This window comes from Oryctolagus cuniculus, chromosome 14 (assembly GCF_051225735.1).
Source record: "Oryctolagus cuniculus isolate XC-2025 breed Fujian yellow rabbit chromosome 14, ASM5122573v1, whole genome shotgun sequence".
Lineage (NCBI taxonomy): Eukaryota > Metazoa > Chordata > Mammalia > Lagomorpha > Leporidae > Oryctolagus > Oryctolagus cuniculus.
Genome location: NC_142880.1, coordinates 61772611 through 61799747, shown reverse-complemented (window position 1 = coordinate 61799747; position 27137 = coordinate 61772611). Strand labels below are relative to the sequence as shown.

Sequence of the window (27137 nt, the reverse complement as noted above, 5' to 3'; positions counted from 1 at the left end):
CAATTGCTTATTTTTTAGTTATTCCTCAACTCATAGTAACCTTCTTTCTACATTCTTTTTTTTTTCCGTCCCACATATTGGTCCTTAATTTACTTGACTTCTTGGCAGCATTGGATAGTATTTCCATCTCCACTTTGAAACACTTTGTTCTACTTTTCTACTTTCTTCTCCCCCTTCCTTCCTTTTTCCTTACCCCTCTACTGTCTGGATTCAGTCTCCATTTCTAACTCCTTTTCCTTATATTTCTGGACCTCTCTCCCAACAGTTAGTATTTCTTAGAGTTAGTCTCAGTTTCTTTTGCCTTCTGCATAGTCACCCTTCCAGATCTCATTTATTGATTTTATTTCAGTACTGGAATCCACATATTTGTATCTGAATCTGGATAGCCAGCTGCTTCTTGTGCAGCAATTTTTAGGTGTCTTCCAGGTTACTTCAAAGTCAATGTATTAACCACCAGTCTTCTCTCCTGCTTCTTACCAAAACCATCACTCTTAGCCCTGTCATCTGGTTTCAGTATTCCTCTCTTTCATTCCATTATCTTTGATGAAATATTAGTAAAGTGCAATGTGATCATGTCTCTTTTCTGATAAAGAAAATATTTCCTCCTTGGGATGCAATCCAAACTCTTCATAAAGGTTTTAATCTCCATTTTTAGACTCATCTTAAGTCACTTACACTGTCACATTCTCTGCTGTTTATTGTTACCTCCCCAGAATGTGCCTTGCATGAGCCTTTGCATTTTGCAAAGTTTATTATTACAAAAATATTCATATATTATGGCTTTTTCAATAATAAAACATAATTACTCATAATCATTTCATTTTAAAAACATTGGCTTGAAAGGCAGTGTCAGAGAGGAATTAGAAAAGGAAGAGGGGAGACAGAGAGATCTCTCATCTGTTAGTTTACTCCCCAAATGCCCACAAAAGCCAGGGCTGGGCCAGACCAAAGCTAGGAGCTAAGAGCTAGGAGCTCCATCTGGGTCTCCCACGTGGATAATAGGAACCCATGTATTTAGGTCAATACCTACTGCTTCCCAGCCATGCAGCAGGAAGCTGTAACAGAACTGGGTGCAGGACTCCTTCCAAGGCAGTCCAGTATAGGATGCAGGTGTCTCAAGTGACACCTTAACCTGCTGCACCATAATGCCTGCCCCTTGTAATTTCTTAGTGAGGAAAATTACACATTAAATTTGAGATTCATATATTTCTTGTATTTTGAGATTATACACATATATAAATGCTTTGTTATTTACTCATATTTTGTCCACCCATACAGGATTCTGTTACCTTTTATGCAGTCATATGCAAGATCAGGAGGATTTTCCATCACTGGAAAGATTAAAACTGCTCTGATAGAGAATGCAATATACTACGGCACTTACTTACTGATTTTTGGAGCATTTCTAATTTATGTAGCTGTAAACCCACGTTTGCATTTAGAATGGTAAGAAAATATTATCATTGTTCTTTTTAAAGTTAATTTTCAGGGGCTGAGTTGCAGTGTAGCAGGCTGACATCCCATATGAATGCCAGTTTGAATACTGTTTACTCCACTTCTAATCTGGCTCCCTGCTGTTCTCTGGGAAAGCAGTGGAAGATGGCCCAAGTACTTGGGCCCCTGCCACCCATGTGGGAGTCCCAGGTGAAGCTCCAGAGAGAACCATCTCTCTTTCCGTCTCTCTGTACTTCTACCTTTCAAATAAATAAATCCTAAAAAAGCAAAATTGATTTTACCTCTTATGTATAAACACATATTTTATCAAGAAATCTGTATCAATCTGTATGTTTTATCGATTCTCCAAAATAGTATCTGAATCATCCTTATTACTAAGAAAGAAAATATGGAATAACATCTTTAAAAATAGCTGCTGGCAATGGGTTGGTACTTTGTCTATAGCTATATGTTTAAAGTAATAACATTATTTTTGGATAGAATTTCAAATTTTGTAAATGAGCAAGTGCCTGGTTTTCTTTTTCACTGGAATTTATGAATACTTTTCTTTCTGTTTTAACTTTAGTTTGAAGTTATATTTGTCCATAGTATAATTTTAGGTTTATACCCCCAAAATTGAAAACTATTTTATACTTAATATCTTATAATATTATATTAAGAGTACAGGCTGAAAATTTAGCAATAGATCAGTAGTGATGGGCCTCCCTGTATTTTTTCTTGCTACGAATTATCCTGTATTCTAATTTTAACTGTAATAAAAGAAGTGTTTCCTGTGTTAAAATCTATTTTTGCAGTCATACTTGATATTTCCATCAAAATGCATAGATTCTATGCTGTTAATAAGAGAGCTGAGGATTTGAAGGTCTAATTTTTTCATCTAAATTCCTATTTATCCTTAGGGCAGTTGTTTTCTGACCAAACATTTGATAGTATTTACTTTCATCTTAGATTTTTATAGGAAAATGTACTTATCACAGCTGACTGCTTTTGTTTTCTGGTTCTTAGGAACCAGCTTCAAATGATTGGGATTGCTGCTGCAAATACATGGGGTCTGTTTCTTCTTGTGTTGTTGTTGGGATATGGCTTGGTGGAAATACCTCGATCATACTGGAATGGAGCAAAAAGAGGTTATCTACTTATGAAGACTTATTTTAAGGCAGCCAAACTCATGACAGAGAAAGCAGATGCAGAAGAAAATTTAGAAGATGTTATGGAGGTAAGCAAATTTAAACCTCATAAAAAACAGTCACCAAGTTGAATGTATCTTCTTTTAGTCACTGTTGGTTTTTGTTGTTTTTGGCACACTGGTGGGTTTCAGGCTGTAGTTTTGGCAATGTGTCATCTTAGATGAATTCTTATTGCCCATTCAGGGCTATGCTTGTCGACTTGGGGTAACATTTAATAGTGTTACTATCAAAAGTGTCGCAGATCAGATGATAAGTTACAAGGTTATCTAACATAGAAGTGAAAATGGCAATCAGAGGACACTTCTTGAAAGCTTAACCCAAGGTTATATCTATAAACTTCTTTAGAGAACCATTGCATAGGAGTTTGAATCAATAATTTTGCTTCCTATCTGTAGTCTCAATGAACCACTTTATTTACACCTGAGATGCAGATAACTTAAACCACTTTTACTGTTAAGAAATATTTTGGGGGCCGACACTGTGGCATAGTAGGTAAAGCCGCCTACCTGCAGTGCCAGCATCCCATATGAGTGCCAGTTAGAGTTCTGACTGCTCTGCTTCCGATCCAGCCCTCTGCTATGGCCTGGGAAAGCAGTGAAAGATGGCCCAAGTCCATCAGCCCCTGTACCTGCAGGGGAGACCCAGAAGCTCCTGGCTCCTGGCTGCTTGCTTCAGATTGGCCCAGCTTTGGCTAATGTGGCCATCTGGGGAGTGAACCAGCAGATTGAAGACCCCACCACCACCACCTTTTCTCTGCCTTTGCCTCTCTGTAACTCTGCCTTTCAAATAAATAGATAAATCTTTAAAAATAAAAAAATAAATACTTTGGTTGTGGATTTAAAGAGATTATTGTAGTCACTTCACATTTTTTACTCCACTAAGAAAAATGCACCATTCTAATTATGTTAAATGTCCAACTTAAAATTTCACATTTTTTTTAGATTTTTTTTTAAGATTTATTTCTTTATTTGAAAATCAGAGTTACACAGAGAAAGAAGGAGAGGTAGAAAGAGAGAGGTCTTCTATCCGCTGGTTCACTCCCCAGATGGCTGTAATGGCCGGAGCTGTGCTGATCAGAAGCCAGGAGCCAGGAGCTTCCTCCAATTCTCCCACGTGGGTGCAGGGGCCCAAGGACTTGGACCATCTTCTACTGCTTTCCCAGGCCACAGCAGAGAGCTGGATCAGAAGTGGAGCAGCTGGGTCTCAAACAGGTGCCCACATGGGATGCAGGCACTGCAGGTGGTGGCTTTATCTACCATGCCACACTGCTGACCCCTGAAAGCTTTTCATTATATTAAACACCAAAATGTTTTAATATGGCCTACAAAAATTAGTTTTACCCATTTTAGCTCTCTAGACTCATCCCAAGCCTCTAACTTTCTCATTTTGGTTACTTTTTTTCTATAATTTGCTAATGATAATGAAATAATAAACAGTTGTTTAGACTTACTATTTGCCTAACACTCAACTTGATTCCTCAAACTTAATATTGGTGAGGATAGCAACAATTATATAGACTTACTATTTGCTGAAGATTTTTAACCTCTTTACATATATTAGTACATTTAATTCTCACACAACTTTAGGGAAAAATTTTTTATCTGCATTTTATAAATGCAGAAAACAAGGTACAGAGAGATTAAATAGCTTTCCCATGTTCATACAGCTAATAAGTTAGAGAGCCAAGCAGTCTATCATTAGTTCATGCATTATATGGCTGACAAATTTTTTCAGTAAAGGACTGGATGGTAAATATGGTTTTGTGTGCCATATCATCTCTGTTGGAACCACTGTGTCATTGCAGTGTGAAAGCAGCCATAGGCAATACATAAATGAATGAGCCTGGCTGTAGTCCAGGTTGAGAACAGGTGGTGAGCAGAATTTGATCTGCCTTAATGATCCCTACTCTTAGCCATTATACTCATTGCCTCTTTTCTGTCTTTGAGTGTTCTATTGTCAACCCCTTGGGATGCTATCTTCTCTGATCTCTTCAGCTAATTCTTACTTCACTTTCAGTTCTTAACATAAGTTCTTCAGGGAAGGCTACTGTATTAGCTTCCTAGAACTATAAGCCACAAGCAACAAACTGGGTGGCTTAAGCAACAGAAATTTATTGTCTCACAGATCTGGGGCTTAACTGTCCAAGTAAAGGCCAAATTCTATTTCCATGTAAATAAAAAGCCAAACCTTCTAATGAATGTTTTGAAAATAGAAGCAGGGCTGGCATTGTGGCATAGTGGGTAAAGCCTCCACTTGCGATGCTGGCATCCCTTATGAGCTCCAGTTTGAGTCCCAGCTGCTCCATTTCCTATGCAGCTGCCTGCTAATGCACTTGAGAGAGCAGCCAAAGATGGCCTAAATGTTTGGACCCCCACACCCACGTGAGAGACCCATAAGAAGCTCCAGGCTCTCCTGGCCTAGCCCTGGCTATTGCAAACATTTGGGGAGTTAGCCAGTGGAGAGAAGCTCGCTCTCTCTCTTTCCCTGTCTCCCTTCTTCTCGCTATAACTCTGCCTTTCTCATAAATAATGAAAAGAAAAAGAAGAGGAAGTCAACATAGAAAGCAGAACGCTGCTACCCCCTCATACACACTCTCACACACACAAAAGAAAAAAGCATGATTTCTCTGTATGAATTTCTGCCTCTTTACATTTAAAGTAACTTGGGATCCTTTATATTTTTCTGAATATCTGAGAACATATAAATTTGAGGAGAAAAATTTATCATTTAACAAATATTCAATGTATTTATGCCAAATTAAGTGCTATGCAGAACTGGCTGTTCAGATACTACCTATCTATAGTATAAATTGTATAAACAGTCCTCTGTAGTATATGGTAAATGTGATGTGGATGACACAAAGGAGAGATAGTAATATAGAGAAGTTTCATTTCTGGATAATGATCACAGCAGATGATGAAATACAACCTGTGGGAGACCAGGAAGAAGTACCTGGCTCCTGGCTTTGGATTGGCACAGTGCTGGCCTTAGTGGCCATTTGAGGGGTGAACCAATGCAAGGAAGACCTTTCTCTCTGTCTCTCTTTCTGTCTATAACTCTACCTGTCAAATAAAAAAAAAGAAATACAACCTGGACCTTCTAGGATGAGTTGGAATTTTGACACTATTCCAATCAGACATCAGGAAGTTTAGAATAAATTAATGTGAACATATAATTTATGCTGGGAAGATAAAGCAAAGTAGGGCCTTGAATGCCATACTGAAAAGTCAAGACTGTCTTTTGAAAGTGGCGAGGAATCATTGTGGCGAGGAAACATTGATGCTTCTAGGTAGGCAAGACATGATCCTATATGTGGTTTTGGTTGATCAGTCTGATAGAAGTGTACAGAATGTAATGTAGAAAGAAATTGTGATGAATTACTTGGTTTGAGAGTAAACTTAAAATATGCTAGTTCTCATTACATCTTTTAACAGATCACAAATTCTATTATTGTTTCTTGGTAATTATTTTTTCAGCTATCCATATAACCCTCTACAGCTTTATAAAAATTGGTTTAGTACTTTGTGATGTTTTTCATTGAAATGAATATATTCATCTGTGTGTCTGTTTTCTTTAGATGTTAGTAAACTTACAAGCTATGTCAAGCCATTTCAAAGGTATTTGCCAGATGATCTGAAAGGTTGCAGCTACCTTTTATTATTTTTCTAAGCAGAGAATTTGGAGAAGGGAGAAGCAGCTACTTATTTTCACTGAAAACTACCTGTTAGCAAGCCTGCAGGGACGTTATCTGGCATTCTTAGGATGAATTGATTAAGCATAGTAGCAAAAGAACCAAAGGTTATGATGTTTTGTGTGAAGAAAACAAAGTTAATATTTTAAATAATTTTATAAAAATTATAGTTTTTGAAGAAAACAAATTTGTAACATCTATCAAATACTAACAACTATTTCAGTAGTTTTGCTTAGTATGGCTAAATAATTTCCAGAAAAATAAGATATTTCATGTATAATATATAGCCAGATTGTATAATTCATATCCAAAGTAGGATAAATTTATACTAATAGTCAACAAACTTTAAGTCAATGATGCTTCAAGGTGACAATTTGAAAATTCAAGTCTGGGGGCCGGCGCCATGGCTCAGTGGGTTAATCCTCTCCCTACGGTGCCAGCATCCCATATGGGTGCCAGTTCTAGTTCCGGCTGTTCCTTTTCCAATCCAGCTCTCTGTTATGGCTTGGGAAAGCAGTGGAAGATGGCCCAAGTCCTTGGGCCCCTCCTCCCACATGGGAGACCAGAAAAAAGCACCTGGCTTCTGGCTTCAGATCCGCGCAGCTCCGACCATTGTGGCCATTTGGGGAGTGAACCAATGAAAGGAAGACCTTTCTCTCTGTCTCTCCCTCTCACTGTCTGTAACTCTGCCTCTCAAATAAATAAATAAAATATTTAAAAAAAAATTCAAGTCTGTTTTTGTCACTGTTGTATTTAGGCCTTACACATTGAACTAAAACCTCTAACTATTATTAAGGCCTTCAAGGAATGATTTTATTTTGCCTCTTTACAGAGGAACGTGTGTTGGTATGGATTATTCACGGAGTGCATATATTCTAAGTTTTGACAGATATCGTTAAAGTACCTTCCAAGTAGATTTTATCACTTTTTCTTGTGCATAAATTCTGTTTTCTCATGGTCATTCATCATTACATTCATCAAGTATATCATTTTTAAATAGTTTTACAGGAAAACTGTTCTCATTTTGTAAATGTGTAATTTTAAAAAAGATTTATTTTAAGGACAGAGCAGCAGAGAGGAGAGAGAGTAATGTTTTCCCATCAGCTGTTTCAATTCTCCAAATGGCTGCAACAGACAGAGCTGGGCCAGGCCAAATCCAGGAACCAAGAACTCCAACTGGGTCTCCCTTGTGGATGGCAGGGACCTAAGTACCTGGGCCATTTTTATGCTGTCTTTGCAGTTACATTAGCAGGGATCTGGGTTGTAAACAGAATAGCCAGGACTCAAACCAGCACTCTGATATGGAATACCACCATCACAAGTGGTAGCTTAACCAGCTGTGCCACAACACAGCCCCTGTAATTGTGTTTAGTGTGCTTGAGCATCATTAGATGTTTATTAACCAATGGTATTTCTTCTGTATTCCTTTTTTTCTGTTTGTAACAGCACTCTGCCTACTAAAATTATTGATTTTTTCATGTAAATTATATTCTTTCACAATTTTGTTTGTCAGGTGATCTTTCTGCCTCTAGTTTTATATTCTTGAAAGCCCTTCTCTACCCTTCGGTTATAACGTTATTTTCAATATCCTGCTCAATTGTCTCTTGCTGTCCAGCTTGTGAACCTGCTGTTCCTTCTGCTTAAACAGTGGCTCTAACTTTAAAAAAAAAAAAAAGTCAAAAAGTCATGAATATTATGGAATATTGTGATTCCTTAGCAACTACTGGCTCTAAAGATTCTTCTTCCTTCCCTTTTATGCATTTTATGTTCATTAAATTACTTATTCATTACCACAAAACTATAATTTTGGGGAAAGACTACTAATACTGTATTTTCCTACCCTATCCGTGAGTATAGATTATGGTGGCCTTCCAACATAGTGCTGGCATATAGTATGCTCTTAAAATAGGCAAGTGTACAGTGAATCAGTCAATTGAAATTGTGCTATAGTATTCTATTGGAAAAGAGCCTGCACTTTGGGACATGTTGCCTTTTTTGCTTCCTCTAATTTCTTCACTTTGTTTTAGATAATGAGATAATTGATCTTGATCTTGATGAGCAAGGTGGAGGAATACAATCCTGTTCTTTGAGGATCACCAAGTTTGTCTGATCCTTTGTGGACTTATTTATAATGTTTATTCATCTTTGTGTACCAAGTAAGCAAATGATAATGGAATAAATCTGGAAAGTAATAAAAATGTGAGGGTCTAGATAAGGACTATTTGTTGACCTTGTAATTTTACGTAAGAACCTTTATTCAGTGAAAAGGACATGTAATGCTAAGTAATATGAATTGAAATTACACTTGTGAGAATGTATATAGTACTTAGTACATTCTTACGTGAAATGTATAATCTATAGAAGTTGAAAATAGTATTATTTCTCTTACTGTTTTTATAGGAGGTTCGTAAAGTGAATGAAAGCATCAAGTATAACCACCCACTGAGAAAATGTGTTGACACAATACTTAAAAAGGTAATTAAATTATATTACCTCATCTATTTCTATTTAAACTATAAGTTTCTACTTATAACCAAAGCATCAGAACAGTATGAAAAAAAAAAACCTATAGCTCAGGTTTTCCCAACTTATTTTCATGGAAATATTAAGTATAAATCAGTAGTAATTTGAATTTTTTCTCTATGATTACAAGTTTAGCATTAATTATTGGCGGTATTTCCCATTGAAATATGAAGCTAGATGTGATGTCGAATAATGTCTAATGATTTCCGTGACACAGTGATGGAGATAAGTTTGCAAGAGTTGCTGTATGTGATCACTAAAAGCATATCTCCTATAAGAAAATTAACTAGTGTGTAATAATATCATTCAGTCAGCTTCCTACATGTTATTTTACAATATACAGAGTTCAGGTATTATAAAGTAGATGACATTATGAAATGCTTAACAGATATTTAATAGGAAGACATACAGTTATGGTTTTGATGCATTAATTTTGAATTAGGACTATTCATATAATGCTAAAGATTATTTTTTACAGAGTTCCCTAGTTGTCTTGTATGTACCCACAGAACTACTGCAATTTTCCATTTCTATATTTTAAACTATGGTATTCCTTTTGACTATAATGACAGTCATAAGAATAAATTTTGAGGAACAACTTACTATTTTATTCCTTTTAGTGTTGTTGTTGTTGTTGCTCTGTTTGTTCTACATGAGACCACTGGTTGAACTCTGTAATCAATGCACAATCATTCTTAGGCATTTAAAATTAACAGAAAAGTGATCTCTGTTAAACATAGGAGTGGGAATAAGAGAGGGAGGAGATATATAGGTTGCACATGCTCACTCGGACTTACCTCCAATGGTGGAACTAGAAATGTGCCAGGGGATTTCAACTCAATCTTACCAAGGAGGCAGGTACCAATGCCAACGCACTTGGTAAAGTGATAAGTATAAATACACAACCGATCAAAAAGATAGGGTATGTGTCGATGAGATTTCACAAATAAGACCAGTGTAAGCAACTAATGAAGAATAGAATTAAAAGGGAGAGAATGATCCTGCGGGGGAAACAGGACACACAGCAGACTATAGAATGGCAGTACTCCTGCCTCAGAATCAACCCTTGGGACATTCGGATCTAGCTAAAAGGTCCATGAGAGTTTCACAGGCATGGAAAGCCATGACATGGTGGCAAAAAACAATCTAAATGAAAGATCCTGGTGAACAAGACCCCAGCAGAAGGAACAGGCCATCAAGGAGAGAGGCGCCTTTCTCTGAAGGGAGGAAGGAACCTCCACTGTGATACGGCCTTGACTAAGCAAGTTCAGAGTCGGTGAACTCAAGGGGCTTCCATAGCCTAGACAGCTCATAGCAAGAGTCTTGGGTGATTGTTGACGTCATAAATAAGAGTGCCAATTGTTAAATCAACAATGGGAGTCACTGGGTACATGCTCCCCACGTAGGATCTCTGTCCTTAATGTGTTCTACTATGAAACTTAAAAACAACACTACTAGTCGAACAATACCTTATACCTTGTGCGGTTGTGTGAGTGCAGCCTGTTGAAATCCTTGCTTAGTATGTACTAAGTTAATCTTCAGTATATGAAGGTAATTGAAAATGAAACTCGATGAAGGGTGGGATGGGAGAGGGAGTGGGAGAGGGGAGGGCCACGGGAGGGAGGGAGGTTGGGGGGGGGAAGCCACAACAATACAAAAGTTGCACTTTGTAAATTCACATTTATTAAATAAAAAAAAAAAACTATATAACAAACAAAAAAAAGAAAAAGAAAAAAAAAGAACTTAATACTTTACCCTTTTAGTATTTTTTGTGTTCTACTTAAAACTATTGATTGAACTCTGTAATTAATACACAATTACTCTTAAGTGTTTAATTAATGCTATAACTAGTACTGAAATAGTATTTTACACTTTGTGTTTCTGTGTGGGTGCAAACTGTTGAAATCTTTACTTAATATTTGCTAAATTGATCTTCTGTATATAAAGATAATTGAAAATTAATCTTGATGTGAATGGAAGGGGAGAGGGAGTGGGAGAGGGGAGTGTTGTGGGTGGGAGGGAAGTTATGGGGGGGGGAAGCTATTGTAATCCATAAGCTGTACTTTGGAAATTTATGTTCATTAAATAAATTATGTTCAATAAATAAATTTATATTCATTAAATAAAATAAAATATATAAAAAAAGAAAAGAATAAATTTTCTAGCCATTTATCTCAAATTTGTTACTTTAAAAGAACTTCTCAGGGAGAGAACTTATCCTAGTCCATATAGACAATAAATGACCAAAGGTACAGCAGTAACTCTAAACTATATATTTGTTTCTCTTTACTATACATTTAAAAAATTTAGCATCTTGGATTTGTCATGATTCTTCTGCATTATTTAGCTAGAAAGATAATTGATAGTTTCATCAGGTACCTACTTGGAATGATTCTCTCAAATACTAGATGCTTTATGTAAGTAAACTTCCCTGCCTCTGTCCATACCTAGCTAGGATATCAGAGCATAATGATTAATAGAGGTAAGAAGAAATTCAATGCAACTTTTAAAGTTTTCACAAAAATGTCAGCAAGTCAGAATCTAACTACTTGATGATGCCAACAAAGGAAAATGTTGAGAAAATTAGAAATGCTGAAGACTGAAAGATTTTTAATAAAAATGATTTTTTTATCTTTTTACAATTAAGATTTTTAAAAGTCTACCTATTCCTTTTAGTGTCCTACAGAATATCAGGAAAAAATGGGTAGGAACATGGATGATTATGAAGATTTTGATGAAAAGCGTAATACTTATCCAAGTGAAAAAAATCTGGTAAAATTGCATAAACAGGTAACTTTAATTATTAATTATAGCTATTTTACATGCTGATAATTTGTTAGATTTATAATTATTGCCACAAAAAGGAGATTTCAGTGAGTATATAACTTCCTTTGATTCTGTCCTTATACCTCTTTGAAGTGTTGCAACTTTATATTTCTCAACAGTGATAGCATTGATGTTTGGGGAGGGAGAGCTATTCATTGAGCATAACTGTTAAATTATGTGGAAAAGTTTTGATATTAATATCTTAGTCCCACCCAATAAGTGCCTCTAGCATTTCATTTTCTTGTGACAATGAAATCATGTTTCCAAGTGGGAAGTTGAGCCACTGTTGGATCAGAACAGTGATAGTTCTACCCATATTCCTTTTCTTAGGTGATTTATTCAGTTCAGAGGCATCGTCGAACTCAAGTACAATGGCAGATTCTTTTGGAACAAGCATTTTATTTAGAAGATGTAGCAAAAAATGAAACTACTGCTACTCGTCAGTTTATTCACACCTTTCAATCACCAGAGCCAGAAAATCGATTTATCCAATATTTTTATAATCCTACAGTTGGTATGTAATTTGATATAAATTTCAAAGATAAATGATAATTTTTCTGCAGAAAAAATTACATTTTCACCAATACAGAGGTGAATTTATCTTGTATTATTTTATTTATACCATATGGTAGTACTAAGTAGCTGATAAGCTTCCCCCCAAAATAACTGTTTAATTATCTTATAATATGTAATCCATCAATTCCACTGTCACTTCATATATAATCAAAATTCTATGCAAAAATATATGTAATACATCAAGGATATTTTTATTTGAATGGCAAAAAGACGGACAAAAATCTTCCATCTTTCCTGCCAGGAGTGGCCTAGGGCCAGCCCTTTGGTTCTGGCTGAGGCATGTGGTCTACAATCCAAGCTCCCATGGCAAGTGTCCCACGGGATGCCCAACATCCACAGTCACACCTGCGGGAGCTCGGGACCGGGGTTCTACGTGGCCAGAAGTACCCCCAATGGCTGCCTCAGTGTCCCATTTGCGGCCTGGCTACACTCAGGGCCAGCATGACAGGCGGCCAGAGTCCATCCTAGAGCAGTGAGGTCTTCCATCTGGGCAGCAAGGACTCCTTCATGGCCACCAGCAGCCCTGGCAGGGGCATGTGCCCCTGGGCTCTGTGTGTCCACATTCTAGGCCAAATGCTCACAACAGCCAAGATTAGGCCAGGCTGAACAAAACAGTTAGGAACTGAAATTTGGCTTCTGTTTGAGCCATATGGACTTAAAATACTTGAACCATCACTTGCTTCCCAGGGTTACTTTATCAAGAAGCTGGAGTTGAAAGCAGAGCCAAGACTCAAACCCAGGCACTCTGATTTGGGATGCAATTGTCCCAAGTGGCGTCTTAACTGCTGTACCAAGTGCTTGTCCCTAATATGTTTCAAAATAATTAGAATTTTGAGCAATTTTATGTCACAAGTTTGGATCCTTTTGTTTTTGTCTTGACATACTACTAAAATACTCCCCTAAGAAGACCTCTTTGTTTATTTACATTCATTAATCTTACCTATAAAACTTATACTCTCTAGTCATCATCATTCTTTATTTCTGATAATTATCATGACACTCCTTTCAAATGTTATTAACTTTATTGTGAAGAAACTTAAGGCCAGCACCAAAGTGTCACAGTGTTAGCACTTCTATTTATTTATTCAAATAATGGTTATAGTTACTTGATTGTTTTTCCTCTTCAATATGAAGATTTAATGACAAAAAAAAAAAACCCACAAACTCTCAAATAGCTTTGTCAGAGAAGATTCTTTCAACTAAAATGAAGGGATAATGTAATACATGTTTTTCATTCATTAAACAAATGTTTGAGCATATTAGTGTTGTTTATTGTTGGGTGCTTCATGTATATCAGTTTAAGGAGACAAAAATTTCTGCCCTTGTGGAGTGAGAAAAACACACAGTAAACACATTAAGATTTAAGTATCTTTAGTAGATATTTGGTTATAAAAACTGGGATTTGGAGAAACGTCTTGGCTACAGATATAAATGAGGGTGCCATTAATGTTCGATTGGGATAGAGAAGAATATCTTGAGGACTAAGCCTAAGACAATCCGGAATTTAGAAATAAGATTTGTCAGGAAGAATCAGCAGAAAAGACGGGAAAAACCAGTGCCCAGTGAGGTAGGAAGAAAACCAAGATAAATGAAATGTTTTGAGGAAGGTGATATGTAAAGATGTACCTTTTCGAATATTGGATACATGTCAAGGATGCATACTAAGATATGATCATTGGATTTTAGAGAAGTAAAGTGAGGTAAGACTACAATTTAAAAGCCTGATTAGAATTTAAAAGAAGTATAGAGAATAATTAGAATCAGTGAGAATAGAAAACTCAAAATGTTCTTATATAAGGGAACAGAGAAAAGTGGCAATAGTTGACAGAGAATTGTGGGGGCATGGGGTGGAGGGTCAAGAGAAGTTCTAGCCTGTAATTTAGTAATGATATCATAGGGGAAATTTGGTGAGGAGAGTAAAGAATTTCTGGGATAGTATTTATGACTAGAAGTGAGACGGGAAATAGGGAACAATGAAGAGAATATCCTTAGATTAAGAGGTAAGACATAGGTGCAGATGACATGCAGTGGTGGAAACTAGGGGAAGTTCTCTTTGGATCCCTTTTTTTTCTCAGTGGGTATAGAAAAGCTGATTTTGAGATTTGAGGAGGGAAGAGAAGGTGCAAAGTAGTTGCCTAGGAAAGTAAACATGCAAGAAGATTGAAGAACTATAATAAGCTAGCCAGGCAAAGCTGGTGAGCCACTTGAAGCTAGTGATTAAAAATTTAAAGTGAGATGGTCAACAAAGTTGTATGTTTTTCTCTTGCAATGTGTGACTATATGCACATGCTCACAGTGGTCAAGGAGGTGGGTCTAACAAAGATATGGTTGAGTAAAGCAGTGGTGAATAAAATGGCACAAGGGAACTGAGATACCAGAGAGTGGTTTTCCTCAAAAACAGTGGAATCTGAGCTGAGTAAGAAACCAAATAGGATACTAGGATGTTAAATAATAATAATAAGTGGTGGAATAAATGGACTGTTGGTCCAGGTATAGTCAGTGGAGTTGATTGCCAAACAAATGTGTTGCTTAGAGACAAAGATGGTGGAATGAAATTATATGGAGGGATTGGAGTCACTGGCAATGGAAGGTACAGATAACTATGGAGATGGGTTATTTAAGAAGGATGGAGATAGAAGACAACATCACTGTAGGAAGGAACTAAAGAAAATGAGAGGCTTAGCTATCAAAAGGAGGATCACACATGTAGGAATTATGCTGAGAGTAGGGTTGAAAATACTGAACCCAGGAGCCCAGCTCTTCAATCAGTGAAGTGAAAGTATAACCTTTACAATTTATTGTACTTTCCTTTTTTTCCCTTTATTTTTACCTAAATTCATACTTAAAACCAGAATCCTATAAAGTATTCCCATACACTCTTCACTCATGATCTCCAAATGTTAACATTTCACCATACTCATTTGCTTTATCTTTCTCGACATTTAGTCTTGGATTTTTCTTTAATCTCTAGAGTGTTATCCAGATATGATGCCTCTTTTCCCATAAACATTTCAGTGTGCATTTTCTAAAAATAGAGACGTTTTCTTACAAACTAGGTGCAACTATCAAAATCAGGAAATTAATATTAATAATATACTATTATTTACAGATCTTTTCAGGTTTTTCTAATTATTGCAATAATATTTGTTAAAAAATTATCTCAGCTCTTTAGTGTATTCTGTTGTCAGGTATTCTTAGTCTCCTTTAACCTGGAACAGTTTCTTAGTCTTTATTTGTAGATTGTGACAGGGAAGTTTCTGGAGAGCACACATCAGTTTTTTGTTGAATGCCCCTGATTTGAGTTTGATGTTTCTTCAAAATTAGACACAGTCTACATTTTTGGAAGGAAAACCACAGTAGTGGTGGTTTCAGTACATCATAGCAGGAGGCACATAGTGTAGATTTGTCTCGTGATTGATGATCATTTGGTTAGGGTAGTGTCTTCTTGGTTTTGCCTCTGTAAAATTGATATTTTTTATCTTTGTAATTAAATATCTTGTTGGGAGATTTTTTTAGAACAGTTAAATACCATGTTGTGTTTTTATAATCTTACTAATTGATTTGTTTCTTTGATCTTCCAGAATGGTATTGGGAATGTCTTTTGCGGCCGTGGTTTTACAGAGTCCTTGCTGTGGTTTTGTCCATCTTTTCTGTGATTGTTGTGTGGTCGGAATGCACATTCTTTAGCACTACTCCTGTATTATCCCTCTTTGCAGTCTTCATACAGCTGGCAGAAAGAACATACAATTATATTTATATTGAGGTCAGTTTATTTTATATTTCTCATAAATATATGTCAGCTCATAGTATGATCTTTAACTGTTATATCTTTTATCCCTGTAGTTCTTCTGCTATTAATGAAAACATTGAAGTTTCCTACACAGTTATTATTCATACTTCTAAAAATAAGCTTCATCAGCTTGCAGACTATAAAAACTAAGAATGGTATTTGAGCAGTGATGAAAAGGTGTAAGATAGTGTAGAATTCTTTTATGGGAGTACTTTGATCCTCTATGCCAGTAGCACTACATAACTTAATAGTTCATTTGAAGAGTTGCCAAGCAAATGGGAGAACAGACTCACTTCAAGAGGTAGATTTGGAACTTAAGGACTTAGGAGGTTTAACTCATTGGAATGTAGATTGTTTACATAATTTCATTTTCTTGATGTGATTTTAAAAATATTACTCTCTTTAAAATTTAGATCAATAAATGTTAGCTGGAAATAAAAGGTAATGCTTGAGATAGTTTATAAAGTGCTAGTTTAAGGTGTATTAGTCTTACACTGTTTTGCTTTTGTTTTTTTCTAGATTGCTTGTTTTCTTTCCATCTTCTTCCTAAGTATCTGTGTTTATTCTACCGTGTTCAGGATTCGTGTATTTAACTATTATTACCTGGCTTCACATCACCAGACTGATGCTTACAGTCTTCTTTTCAGTGGCATGTAAGTAGGGTTGTGTTTTTAAAAATGAGAGAAATGTATTTTTATGGACATCTCCATTTCTTGTTGTCTGTGAGTGTTCCACCAACACCTATATTTCTATGAGCTGGCTGATTAGGCTTAAATATTAAATAGATAGCTGTTGATAGGCAGCTAAATCCTGCTTGAGATTTAAGATTACAATAAGTGTGCTAGGTTAGGAGGAAAAAGAAAGACGTAGTAAGCCTGAATTTATTAATTAGAGCGTCAGTAGATAGATTAGTAAATAGTAGCAACATTCAGAGTTTATAGACTAAATCAGAACCTAGAAAGTATTTAGAGATTCAGTGGCCTCAAACTGAATTGAGCAGGGTTGAGAAAAGAACAGGAATAAATTTTCCTCAAGAAGTTCAGTTTAAGAGAGCAGATTGTGGAGCCGGCGCCGTGGCTCGCTTGGTTAATCCTCCACCTGCAGCACCAGCATCCCATATGGGTGCCGGGTTCTAGTTCCGGTTCCTCCTCTTCCAGTCCAGCTCTCTGCTGTGGCCCAGGAAGGCAGTGGAGGATGACCCAAGTGCTTGGGCTCCTGTACCCTCATGGGAGACCAAGAAAAAGCACCTGGCTCCTGGTTTTAGATCGGCGAAGCTCTGGCCATAGTGGCCATTTGGGGGTGAACCAAAGGAAGGAAGACCTTTCTCTCTGTTTCTCTCTCTCTCTCAGTCTAACTCTGTAAAATAAAAAAATAAAAAAAAAATGATAATAAAAAAAAGCTGATTGTAGTTTGGACTGGGTTGCACAATTTTGGATATTACAAAAGCTGGACTTAGGGAAGTTCACAGAGGAATTGATATCTGAAACATCTTCAGGACATTTGTTTGTTTTAAATCTAATTTTAGACTCAAAGGAAGTAGTGTAAAAATTCTGTTATTCTATGTAACCTTATATAACTGCTGTACAGTATCAAAACCAGGAAATTTACATTGGAATATTACTGTTACTTACACTATAGACTTAATTTATTTTTGTTTTATCTTTCATTCATTTGTGTTTGTGGATTTCTTATGTGTGTGTCTGTCTGTATGTGTGTGTGTGTTTCCTGTATCCATCCAACAGTCAAGATACAGAACTGGTCTATGACCGCAAAAGAACTCCCTCATATTATTTCTTTGTATTTGCACCCCCATTCCTATTCCTTCTGCTCCCAGCTATACAACTCTCCAGTTTTGTAAGTTACTCTTTTTATCTGAACAAAACTGAACTTTTTTTATAGGTGTAACTATCAAACTGATACATTTTAGTGCAACTTCAGATTGTTATGTACTGAGTACAAATTACGTTAAGGATGCTACTGTCTGTTGTGATCTGAAATGAATTGCACAGGTGGTAAAGTTGAAGGAAGGACATGCAAGGTTGCTTTGCAAGTTGCAGAAATAAAGCAGTGGCACCAAAACAGGCAGGCTGAGGCTGTAGTGTTGCCATGTAGGTGTTGGTGTTCTTAAGTGGTTGTGATTAAAAATTTCAGCATGTCTCCAAATATATAAGGGCAGTTCACATTAAGAATTCAAGCTATATATTGTGACTTCAATAAATTCACAGAAAAATGGAATTAAAAGTTAAAATTTAAAAATACCAACTTTATTTTATCAATTTCAAGACCCTGAAAAACTGGGGGTGGGGGGGGGTCCTGGGAATTTAGTCATGTCAAAAAAAAAAAAAAAGCAAAATGGATTCCTATCAAGGACTTTTTAAAACTAGGAAACAGAAAGAAGTCAGGATGAGCCAAATCAGGATTGTGTCATGGACAACCAATGATTTCCCATCAACACTCTAACAAAGTTGCCCTTGTTTAATGAGAAGAACAAGCAGGAGTATTGTCATGATGGAGGACTCTCTGGTGAAGCTTTCCCGGGTGTTTCTGTGCTAGAACTGTAGCTAACTTTCTCAAAACATACTCATAATAAGCAGATGTTATTATTCTTTGGCCTTCCAGAAAGTTGATAAGCAAAATGCCTTGAACATCCCAAAATACTGTTGTCATGACCATTGCTTTTGACCCTGCTTTTGCTTTGACTAGACCACTTCCACCTCTTGGTAGTCACTGATTTTGTTTGTCCTTTGTCTTCAGGATCATACTGGTAAAGCCATGTTTCATCTCCTGTTAGAGTTCTTCAAAGAAATGCTTCAAGATCTTGACCCTACTTAAAACTGGCCCTGCCACCCATGTGCCACCCTCTCCCCCTCCCCTTACGTTTTCCCTTCCCTTTCTCCCTCCCCCATCTCTCAAGTGAAATAAATAAAATATCTCTACTTGTGTCTTTCGCTGATCTTGGCTCAATAGTTTTAGCACTCATCTTGTAGAAGATTTGCTACACTTTAATTTTTCATCAGAATTATGTAAGCTGCACCAGCTGAGATGTCTGTGGTATTGGCTGTTGTATCTGCTATTCCTCATTAGTCTTTTTCAGTTAGAACGTGAGCAAGATTAATTTTTTTCCTATCAAACTAATGTGAATTGTCCACCACTGTGGGCTTCAATTCAACATTATCTTGTCCCTTCCTAAAATGAGTTACCAGTTTTAAACTGCTGATTTCTTGGGACGTTGTCCCTATAAACTTTTAATAAAATGACAGCGCTTTTATCATTCTTTACCCAAGCTTCACCAAAAATTTGGTATTTGTTCTTGCTTCTTTTAGCAGAATTTTTTTTTTGCTCTGATAGGGGCTCTTTTAAAACTGATTTCTTACTCTGTTTTGGTGCTTCAAACTAAATCCTGTTTAAACATGTTTTTAACAAGTTAGTACCAGTTTATTTCAGTGCAAAAATTTTTGAAATTCATATATAATTTTTTCATAATGCACATTTTCAATGAACTCTTCGAGGATTTCTCATATATTACACAAGTGGATTAAAGTTTAACTACAGTGATATGAAATGTTCCTAATATATTTAACATCATATAAAATGTATTTTTCTTCTTTTTATATATTCTGCTTTTGTAAATATTTACTGCAGGTTATTTTGCCGTTTGACTCCTCCATTATGTCTTAACTTCTTGGGTTTGACCCATATGGATTCAACCATCTCTCACCGGAATACTCAGCCAACTGCTTATACATCTGTAAGTGTGGTCAAAAATAGTTTAGATTCTTTTATTTTATTTCAGAGGCAGAGAGAGACAGAGAACTCTTTTCTGCTGGTTCATTCCTAAAATGTCTGTAACAGATGTTCAGCTTGGCCAAGGCCAAAGCTGGGAGCTGGGAAATGGTTCCCAATCCTGGGCTACCAAATTGGTAACAGGGACCTAACTACTTGAGCCTTCATTGCTGCTCCCCAGAGTTGCATTAGCATGAAGCTGGAATTGGGAGCAGAGCTGAGACTTGAACCCAGCCACTCTGATATGGGATACAGGTGTCCCAACTGGCATCTTAACTGCTAAACCTAACATCTGCCTCTAGATTCTTTATCTATATGCAGTGTTGTTATTGTAAATGTATTTTTTGGCCGGCGCCACGGCTCACTAGGCTGATCCTCCGCCTTGCAGCACCGGCACACTGGGTTCTAGTCCCGGTCGGGGCACCAGATTCTGTCCCGGTTGCCCCTCTTCCAGGCCAGCTCTCTGTTGTGACCAGGGAGTGCAGTGGAGGACGGCCCAAGTCCCTGGGCCCTGCACCCCATGGGAGACCAGGATAAATACCTGGCTCCTGCCATTGGATCAGCGCGGTGCACCGGCCGCGGTGGCCATTGGAGGGTGACCCAACAGCAAAGGAAGACCTTTCTCTCTGTCTCTCTCTCACTGTCCACTCTGCCTGTCAAAAAAAAAAAAAAAAGTAAATGTATTTTTTAATGCTGGCAGAAAAATTCCAGTGTTTTTTTAATACTTTAATACTTCTCTTAAAGGTTGTATATGTAATTACTAATGACAAGATAAAAGTGATTTTGCTTTTATTAAAAAAAGTTTTGTGGGTCATATAGATTGGCTGAGTAGTTTAAAAAGAACTGATGATAATATTGACTTCTATTTACAGTCATAATGTATATGATAATTTTTAGTAATATTCATGAGATACTAATTTACCTTAGAAAACTTTAATGAAGAGCAAACTTTTAAAAGTCAGTCCATTTATTTCATTGTTTCTGCTTTTTGACTAGTCCAGGTTTATTGGTGTAACTGGTTAATGACAAACTTTCTAATGATGGAAAGGAATTAAAAATACAGAATTATGCTAATTTAACTTACTTTTTTCTTGCTCTTCAGATTATGGGTTCCATGAAAGTTTTATCCTTTATTGCAGATGGATTCTATATATATTATCCTATGTTGGTGGTAATTCTCTGCATTGCTACTTATTTTAGGTAAGAACTTTAACATTTTTTCTAAATATTCTTGATTGGATATGGATATACCTTCTTCTTAAAGCTCTTTCAAGTATTTACTTGGTTTTCAGTTGTTTGTTTTCTGTGACTTTGGGGAACTGGGGATAGATTTTTTTTATTTTTTAGATTTATTTATTTATTTGAAAGTCAGAATTACATAGAGAGGGAGAGGCAGAGAGAGAGAGGTCTTCCATTTGCTGATTCACTCCTTAGCTGGCTGCAACGGCCAGAGCCGTGCTGATCTGAAGCCAGAAGCCAGGAGCTTCTTCTGGGTCTCTGACGCGGGTGCAGGGGCCCAAGGATTTGGGCCATCCTCTACTGCTTTCCCAGGCCGTAGCAGAGAGCTGGATTGGAAATGGAGCAGCCGGGACTAGAACCGGCACCCATGTGGGATGCTGGGACTGCAGGCAGTGGCTTTACCCACTACACCACCATGCCAGCCCCTGGGAATAGTTTGAAGGAACTGCTTGAGTAATCAGATCAGGTTCTCCCCTTTGAAGATATTTTAAAGAAAAGAGAAGTAGAGTTATTCCATGAAGATTATTTAGGCTATAAAGTGATGAAATTAATCACAGAAGGTTAATTCTGAGTCCCAGCCTTTGCCAGTGATAGTCAATGGAACTTGCAAAACATCTTTATGCCCAAGTTCTCTTCAATAGGGCTCTCCAATTGTCTTAGGGCTTTCCCCATTATTATTGCTGGGTTTCTAAATGACCATGGCCAGCAGAAAGGGTCAGGTGAGGAGTAATTGTAATTAAGCCACACATACAGAACTGAAAGAGAAATTCTCCTCTGATTTTGGAAAGTACCTGGGTTACTCTCTCTGTGGAATTAAAAAGAATGGCAGTAGAGGGCATTTGGTGTAGCATTTAATCATCCCATACCTCAGTGGCTGGGTTTACATCCCGACTGCAGCTTCCTCCTGGTATGTACTGTGGGGGGCAGCAGATGATAGTTCAAGTAATTGAGTCACCGCCACCCATGTGGAAGACCAGGATTGAATCCCCTGCTCCTCGCTTTGGCCTGGTCCAGCTCCAGCTGTTATGGGCTCTATATGTCTTTTCCTCTCTTCCTTTCAAATTTTGTTTTTAAAGAATGGCAGAATCTTGTCAGGTAAAACTCAAAAGGAGTAAAGAGAGAGAGATGCCTGGCTTTTGAAATGCTGACTTTCCCTTTCACATGTCATGCATCCTTACCCTGTATTCTGTTCTTTCACTGCTTGAGTGCTCCATGACGTAGTAAGAATACTACTCTGTCAAGAATTTAATATTAATCACTTTGCTTTTCTGTTGAAAATTATCTATTTACTTTTAAATCTTCCAATATAATTATATAATTATTACAGATAATATGTATTAATATTGGGGTAATAAGTAAAGAAATAGTGATTAAAATAAATTATAGAAAATTTTAAAATTATTTATGTTTTGCCTTCTCTTAAATAGAATAGCTAAGAAATTATATTTTAAGGGTCTGGTGCTGTGGTGCAATAGGTTAATCCTCCGCCTGTGGTGCTGGCATCCCATATGGGTGCCGGTTATAGTCCTGGCTGCTCCTCTTCCGATCCAGCTCTCTGCTAATGGCCAGGGACAGCAGTGGAAGATAATCCAAGTGCTTGGGTCCCTGTACCCATGGGGGAAGCCCAGAGGAGGCACCTGGCTCCTGGTTCCTGGCTTCGGATTGGCCCATTTCCAGCCATTGCGGCCATTTGGGGAGTGAACCAATGAAAGGAAGAGCTTTCTCTCTATCTCTCCCTCTCACTGTCTGTAACTCTGCTTCTCAAATAAATGAATAAAAATCTTTAAAAAAATAAAATTATATTTTAATTATCAGTTTTAAAATTTTTAATTTTATTTGAGCAGCACAGAGGGAGAGAGAGACACAGAGACAGAGAATGCTGTTAATAAGAACAGATAGCAAATCTAATGTTTTGAATTGTTTTTCTTTAAGGTAGGAAAGACAATAACAGATTTATACTGTGAAAATTATGTATTAAAAATTCGGCCAGCACCATGGCTCAATAGGCTAATCCTCCGCCTTGCAGCACCAGCACACTGGGTTCTAGTCCTGGTTGGGGCACCAGATTCTGTCCCGGTTGCCCCTCTTCCAGGGCAGCTCTCTGCTGTGGCCAGGGAGTGCAGTGGAGGATGGCCCAAGTGCTTGGGCCCTGCACCCACATGGGAGACCAGGAGAAGCACCTGACTCCTGGCTTCGGATCAGTGCAATGCGCTGGCCATGGCGGCCATTGGAGGGTGAATCAACGGCAAAAGGAAGACCTTTCTCTCTGTCTCTCTCTCTCACTGTCCACTCTGCCTGTCAAAAAAAAAAAAAATTAAGTATACTTTATATGTCCAAAACTAAGTTTTTATTACATGTATATTCATTTAAAAAGTTTATAAAACTATTAATAGGACATTAAAAGCTTGTGATCTATAATTTATGTGTTTTCATATTAGTAGTTATGTTGACAATATTATCATTTCTTCCTTTCTTACTAGATGGTTATATGGATCAAGTGGTATGCAGTAGGGTAGTACTTTGTTGCTTACAAAATCTTAAATGTAAGGCATCTATATATCTAAAAGGAAATTTATTAAATTTAAAAATAATCAGTAAAAGGGTTTTTAGAGTTAATTTTGATAAGCCTTGCCATTTTATCTTTAAGGAGAAAAAAGTGGGGTGGATCATTTTTAAATTATCACGCAAAATGGATATTCTATCACAGAAATGTAGGAAACAATGCCTTACTGACTTTCCATGGTAGCTTGACTTTATAGGTCCATTTTCATTTGAAATGCTGCCATTGTTAGTGTTATCAATTCCTGTAGTAGGAATAACACAGCCATACCCTGAGCTCCTATTTAGACTTGTCCCTCTGCCTTTGAAATAAATAATTTTTTTTAAAAAAAAGAATGATAGAATCTTGACGGGGGTAGGATTCAAAAGGAGTTAAAGGATACATGTGCGTGGTTTCTGGAAAACGGTCTTTCTTTTCACTACTGCTGATTTATTTCCCAAATGCCCATGATAGCCTGGCTGGGTCAGGCCAAAGCTAGGAGCCAGGAATTTAAAACATGGCTTCCAGGTGGACAAAAGGGACCCAACTACCTTCCCAGAGACAGTGATCTATTTCAGGGCTTCTCATCCTACAGCATTCTCACAAAGATATGAAGATGGTTAAGGGATGTTTAAAGTCTCAGAATTAACATTAGCTTATTTGCCTGAAACCCCAATTTTACTCAGTGGTAATTCATATAAAACATTCCTTTTAAATTAAAATAGACATGAGTATATTTTGAATCAGTCGTGTGCTTATATATTTTTAATATAAAATGCAGGATCTTCTTTTAACTGCCTCTCTGTTTTCCCTTCCTGGCACTTGCATGCACACACATACTCTTTTTTTTTTTTTTTTTTTTTTTTTTTTGAGATTATTTATTTGAAAGGCAGAGTTGCAGAGAGGCAGAGGCAGAGAGAAAGAAAGAGGTCTTCCATCGGCTGGTTCACTCTCCAGTGGTCACAATGGCTGGAGCTGAGCCAATCTGAAGCCAGGAGCCAAGAGTTTTTCCAGATCTCCCACCTGAGTACAGGGGCCCAAGGACTTGGGCCATCCTCTACTGCTATCCCAGGCCATAGCAGAGAGCTGGACCAGACGTGAAACAGTCAGGACTCAAACTGGTGCCCATGTGGGGTGCCGGCACTGCATCCGGCTTTACCTACTTCGCCACAGCACTGGCCCCCATGCATGCTCTTTCATCCCTTTTTTTCTCTTTTTGTACCTCTCTACATATGTAATCTGCTATTAGAAGTAATGAGTCAAAAAGTTTGAAAATTAATATAATAAAAGAACTTTTTTTCTGTCTTAAATTTAAATTATATTTCGGCAGCTTACTAAGTGATGTTTAGCAAAATATTTAACCCCTGTGGGCCTATGTCCATATCTGTAAATTTATGTTTATTTCTTAGGATTATTGTAAGAATTAAATAAGAGTATCTGTGATTGTCTCATGAATAGTAGGATCTTAGCAAAGACTAATGTTACCTCATGATATTTCCTTCCTGTGTGCCATGTTTTCATTTTACTCTTGTCCCTTTATATTGACAATCACATTTTAAGTAAATAGCAAATAAGATAAAAGGTAGTAGCCACCAAGTAAAGAGTAGTCACTTTACAATGTATCTTAAAGGCTATACAGTTGACTGGGGCAAACATTTGGTGTAAGAATTGGGACACCTAGGTTCGAGTCCCTACTCTGTGCCTGGTCCCTGCTTCCTGCAGTGCACACTTTTTGAGGCAGCAGGTGATGGCTGAAGTAGCCTGCCACCCAGCTGAGAGACTTGGACTGAGTCCCTGGTTGCTGGCTTCAGCCTGACCCAGCTCAGCTTTTGTGGGTTATTTGAGCATTGAAACAGCCAATGGAAATCTATTCTTTCTTTATACCTTTCAAATAAATTAAATAATAGATGTTTTAAAGTTTAAATGGAGTTGACTGGTTTTCAGTTAAAAAAAATGGAACATCAAAATAAATTTGCATAAGTAAGCCTTTCTAAACCAGAGTATTCTATTCTTAGAAAATCTGGGTTTATATGTATATTTCAGTATTAAAACTGCTTGCTATGTGAATATAAGAAAAGAATAAGTTGCTCTTGTATTATAGCCATTACTTAGCATCCTCGTATAATTATATTCTGAAGGCATGCTAATGGACAGACTTAACTTACTTCCATAAGAAATCTGATAATAAATTTTACTCTACTCAAAGAAGTCCTGAGGATAAGCTTTTTAGAAAGTTTCTTAAAGAACAACAGGGGTGGAACATTTGATGTAGTGCTTAAAACACTACTTAGGTACCCACATCATACACTGAAGTGCCTGGTTTGAGCCCTGGCTCACTTTGCATTCCAGATTCCTCCATAGGAGGAGGAAGCCTGAGAAGAAGCAACTGCTGGTCAAATAATTGGGTTCTTTTCATCCAGGTGGGAGATCTAGAGTGGCTTCCTAGCTTCTGGGTTTGACCTGGCCCACTCCTAACCCTAACCTGTTTGGCTGTTGCAGCCTTTAGGGAATGAACCAGTGAATGGAAGATTTCTGCCTGTCTCTCTGCCTTTCAAGTAAATACAATAAGTTTTTAAAAATTCTAAATTAGTTTAAAGAATGACAAATACAACTCTGTCAGTGGCCAACATAAGTACTAATGAAAACAGACTTCTCTAGGGGTTGGGGGTGGGGGTGAGTAACAGTGCCAAAGAATACTTATGTAAGTATTTACAATGTGAAATAATGCTTCCTTTTTGAAAATCTGTTTTTATTAGTTTGGGGACCCGTTGTTTGAATCTGCTTGGTTTCCAGCAGTTCATGGGAGATAATGATATGACATCAGACTTAATTGATGAAGGAAAAGAATTAATTAAACGAGGTAAGATTTGGCTTCTAAAATAAAGAGAAAACACTAAGTGTTAAGGTTCAAAATACGAAATGTTTATATAATTAGTAAATTATTTTGACCTATTTTAAGAAACTAAAAATAGCATTTTTAAGCTAAATATTTTCAGACACCCTTCTTATCAAAAATAGTTTGAAAACATAAAAAATTATTTTGTCAGTTTTTAAGAAATTCTGGGACAAACTATTAGTATGATTGCAACTAGATAAAGCCCTTGTGTGGTGTAAGAGTCTTTTTTATGTTTTCTTTGAAACATATTTGCCAAGTTCTATACAGCCGTAAACCTCATGAATTTAAGGAATTATCAGTTTGATACTGCCTGGGAAGTCAAGCTAAACCTGTTTAGAATGTAGTGATCATCAGCAGCCTATTAGAATACATTGCACTCTACTAGGCTATAATCACAAACCAAGTGTATTAAATTTACTGATATTTAAGTGAGGTAGAATAGGGAGAAAATAGCTGAGGACGTTGGTTCTTAGACATTCTTTACAAAAGCTGGTTTAGCTTTCATGCACTGTCATGGGAAAATAGTGTTTAGTGGATGTATTTTTGTTTTGCACTAATTAGTCCTCATCTGTCCTGGGTAAGATTTTATCACATCAAGTCCTAGGTAAGATTTGATGAGAATAAGACTAATA

General features: G+C 37.0%; 1 protein-coding gene across 2 annotated transcripts in view; it reads left to right on the top strand.

Moving 5' to 3' along the window:
• Nucleotides 1-27137, top strand: part of LMBRD2 (LMBR1 domain containing 2) — a 60907-nt gene that overhangs the window by 19216 nt on the left and 14554 nt on the right. Inside the window, exons 6-15 of one of the 2 annotated variants that reach the window (XM_002713965.6) lie at nucleotides 1279-1446; nucleotides 2461-2671; nucleotides 8734-8808; nucleotides 11533-11646; nucleotides 12013-12196; nucleotides 15840-16021; nucleotides 16568-16701; nucleotides 19691-19796; nucleotides 20934-21031; nucleotides 26366-26469. In XM_002713965.6, the coding sequence (XP_002714011.1) occupies nucleotides 1279-1446; nucleotides 2461-2671; nucleotides 8734-8808; nucleotides 11533-11646; nucleotides 12013-12196; nucleotides 15840-16021; nucleotides 16568-16701; nucleotides 19691-19796; nucleotides 20934-21031; nucleotides 26366-26469 (1376 nt within the window). Of the gene's footprint in view, nucleotides 1-1278; nucleotides 1447-2460; nucleotides 2672-8361; nucleotides 8490-8733; nucleotides 8809-11532; nucleotides 11647-12012; nucleotides 12197-15839; nucleotides 16022-16567; nucleotides 16702-19690; nucleotides 19797-20933; nucleotides 21032-26365; nucleotides 26470-27137 lie in introns of those variants that run through there. The other variant, XM_089312721.1, reaches the window with a different exon arrangement.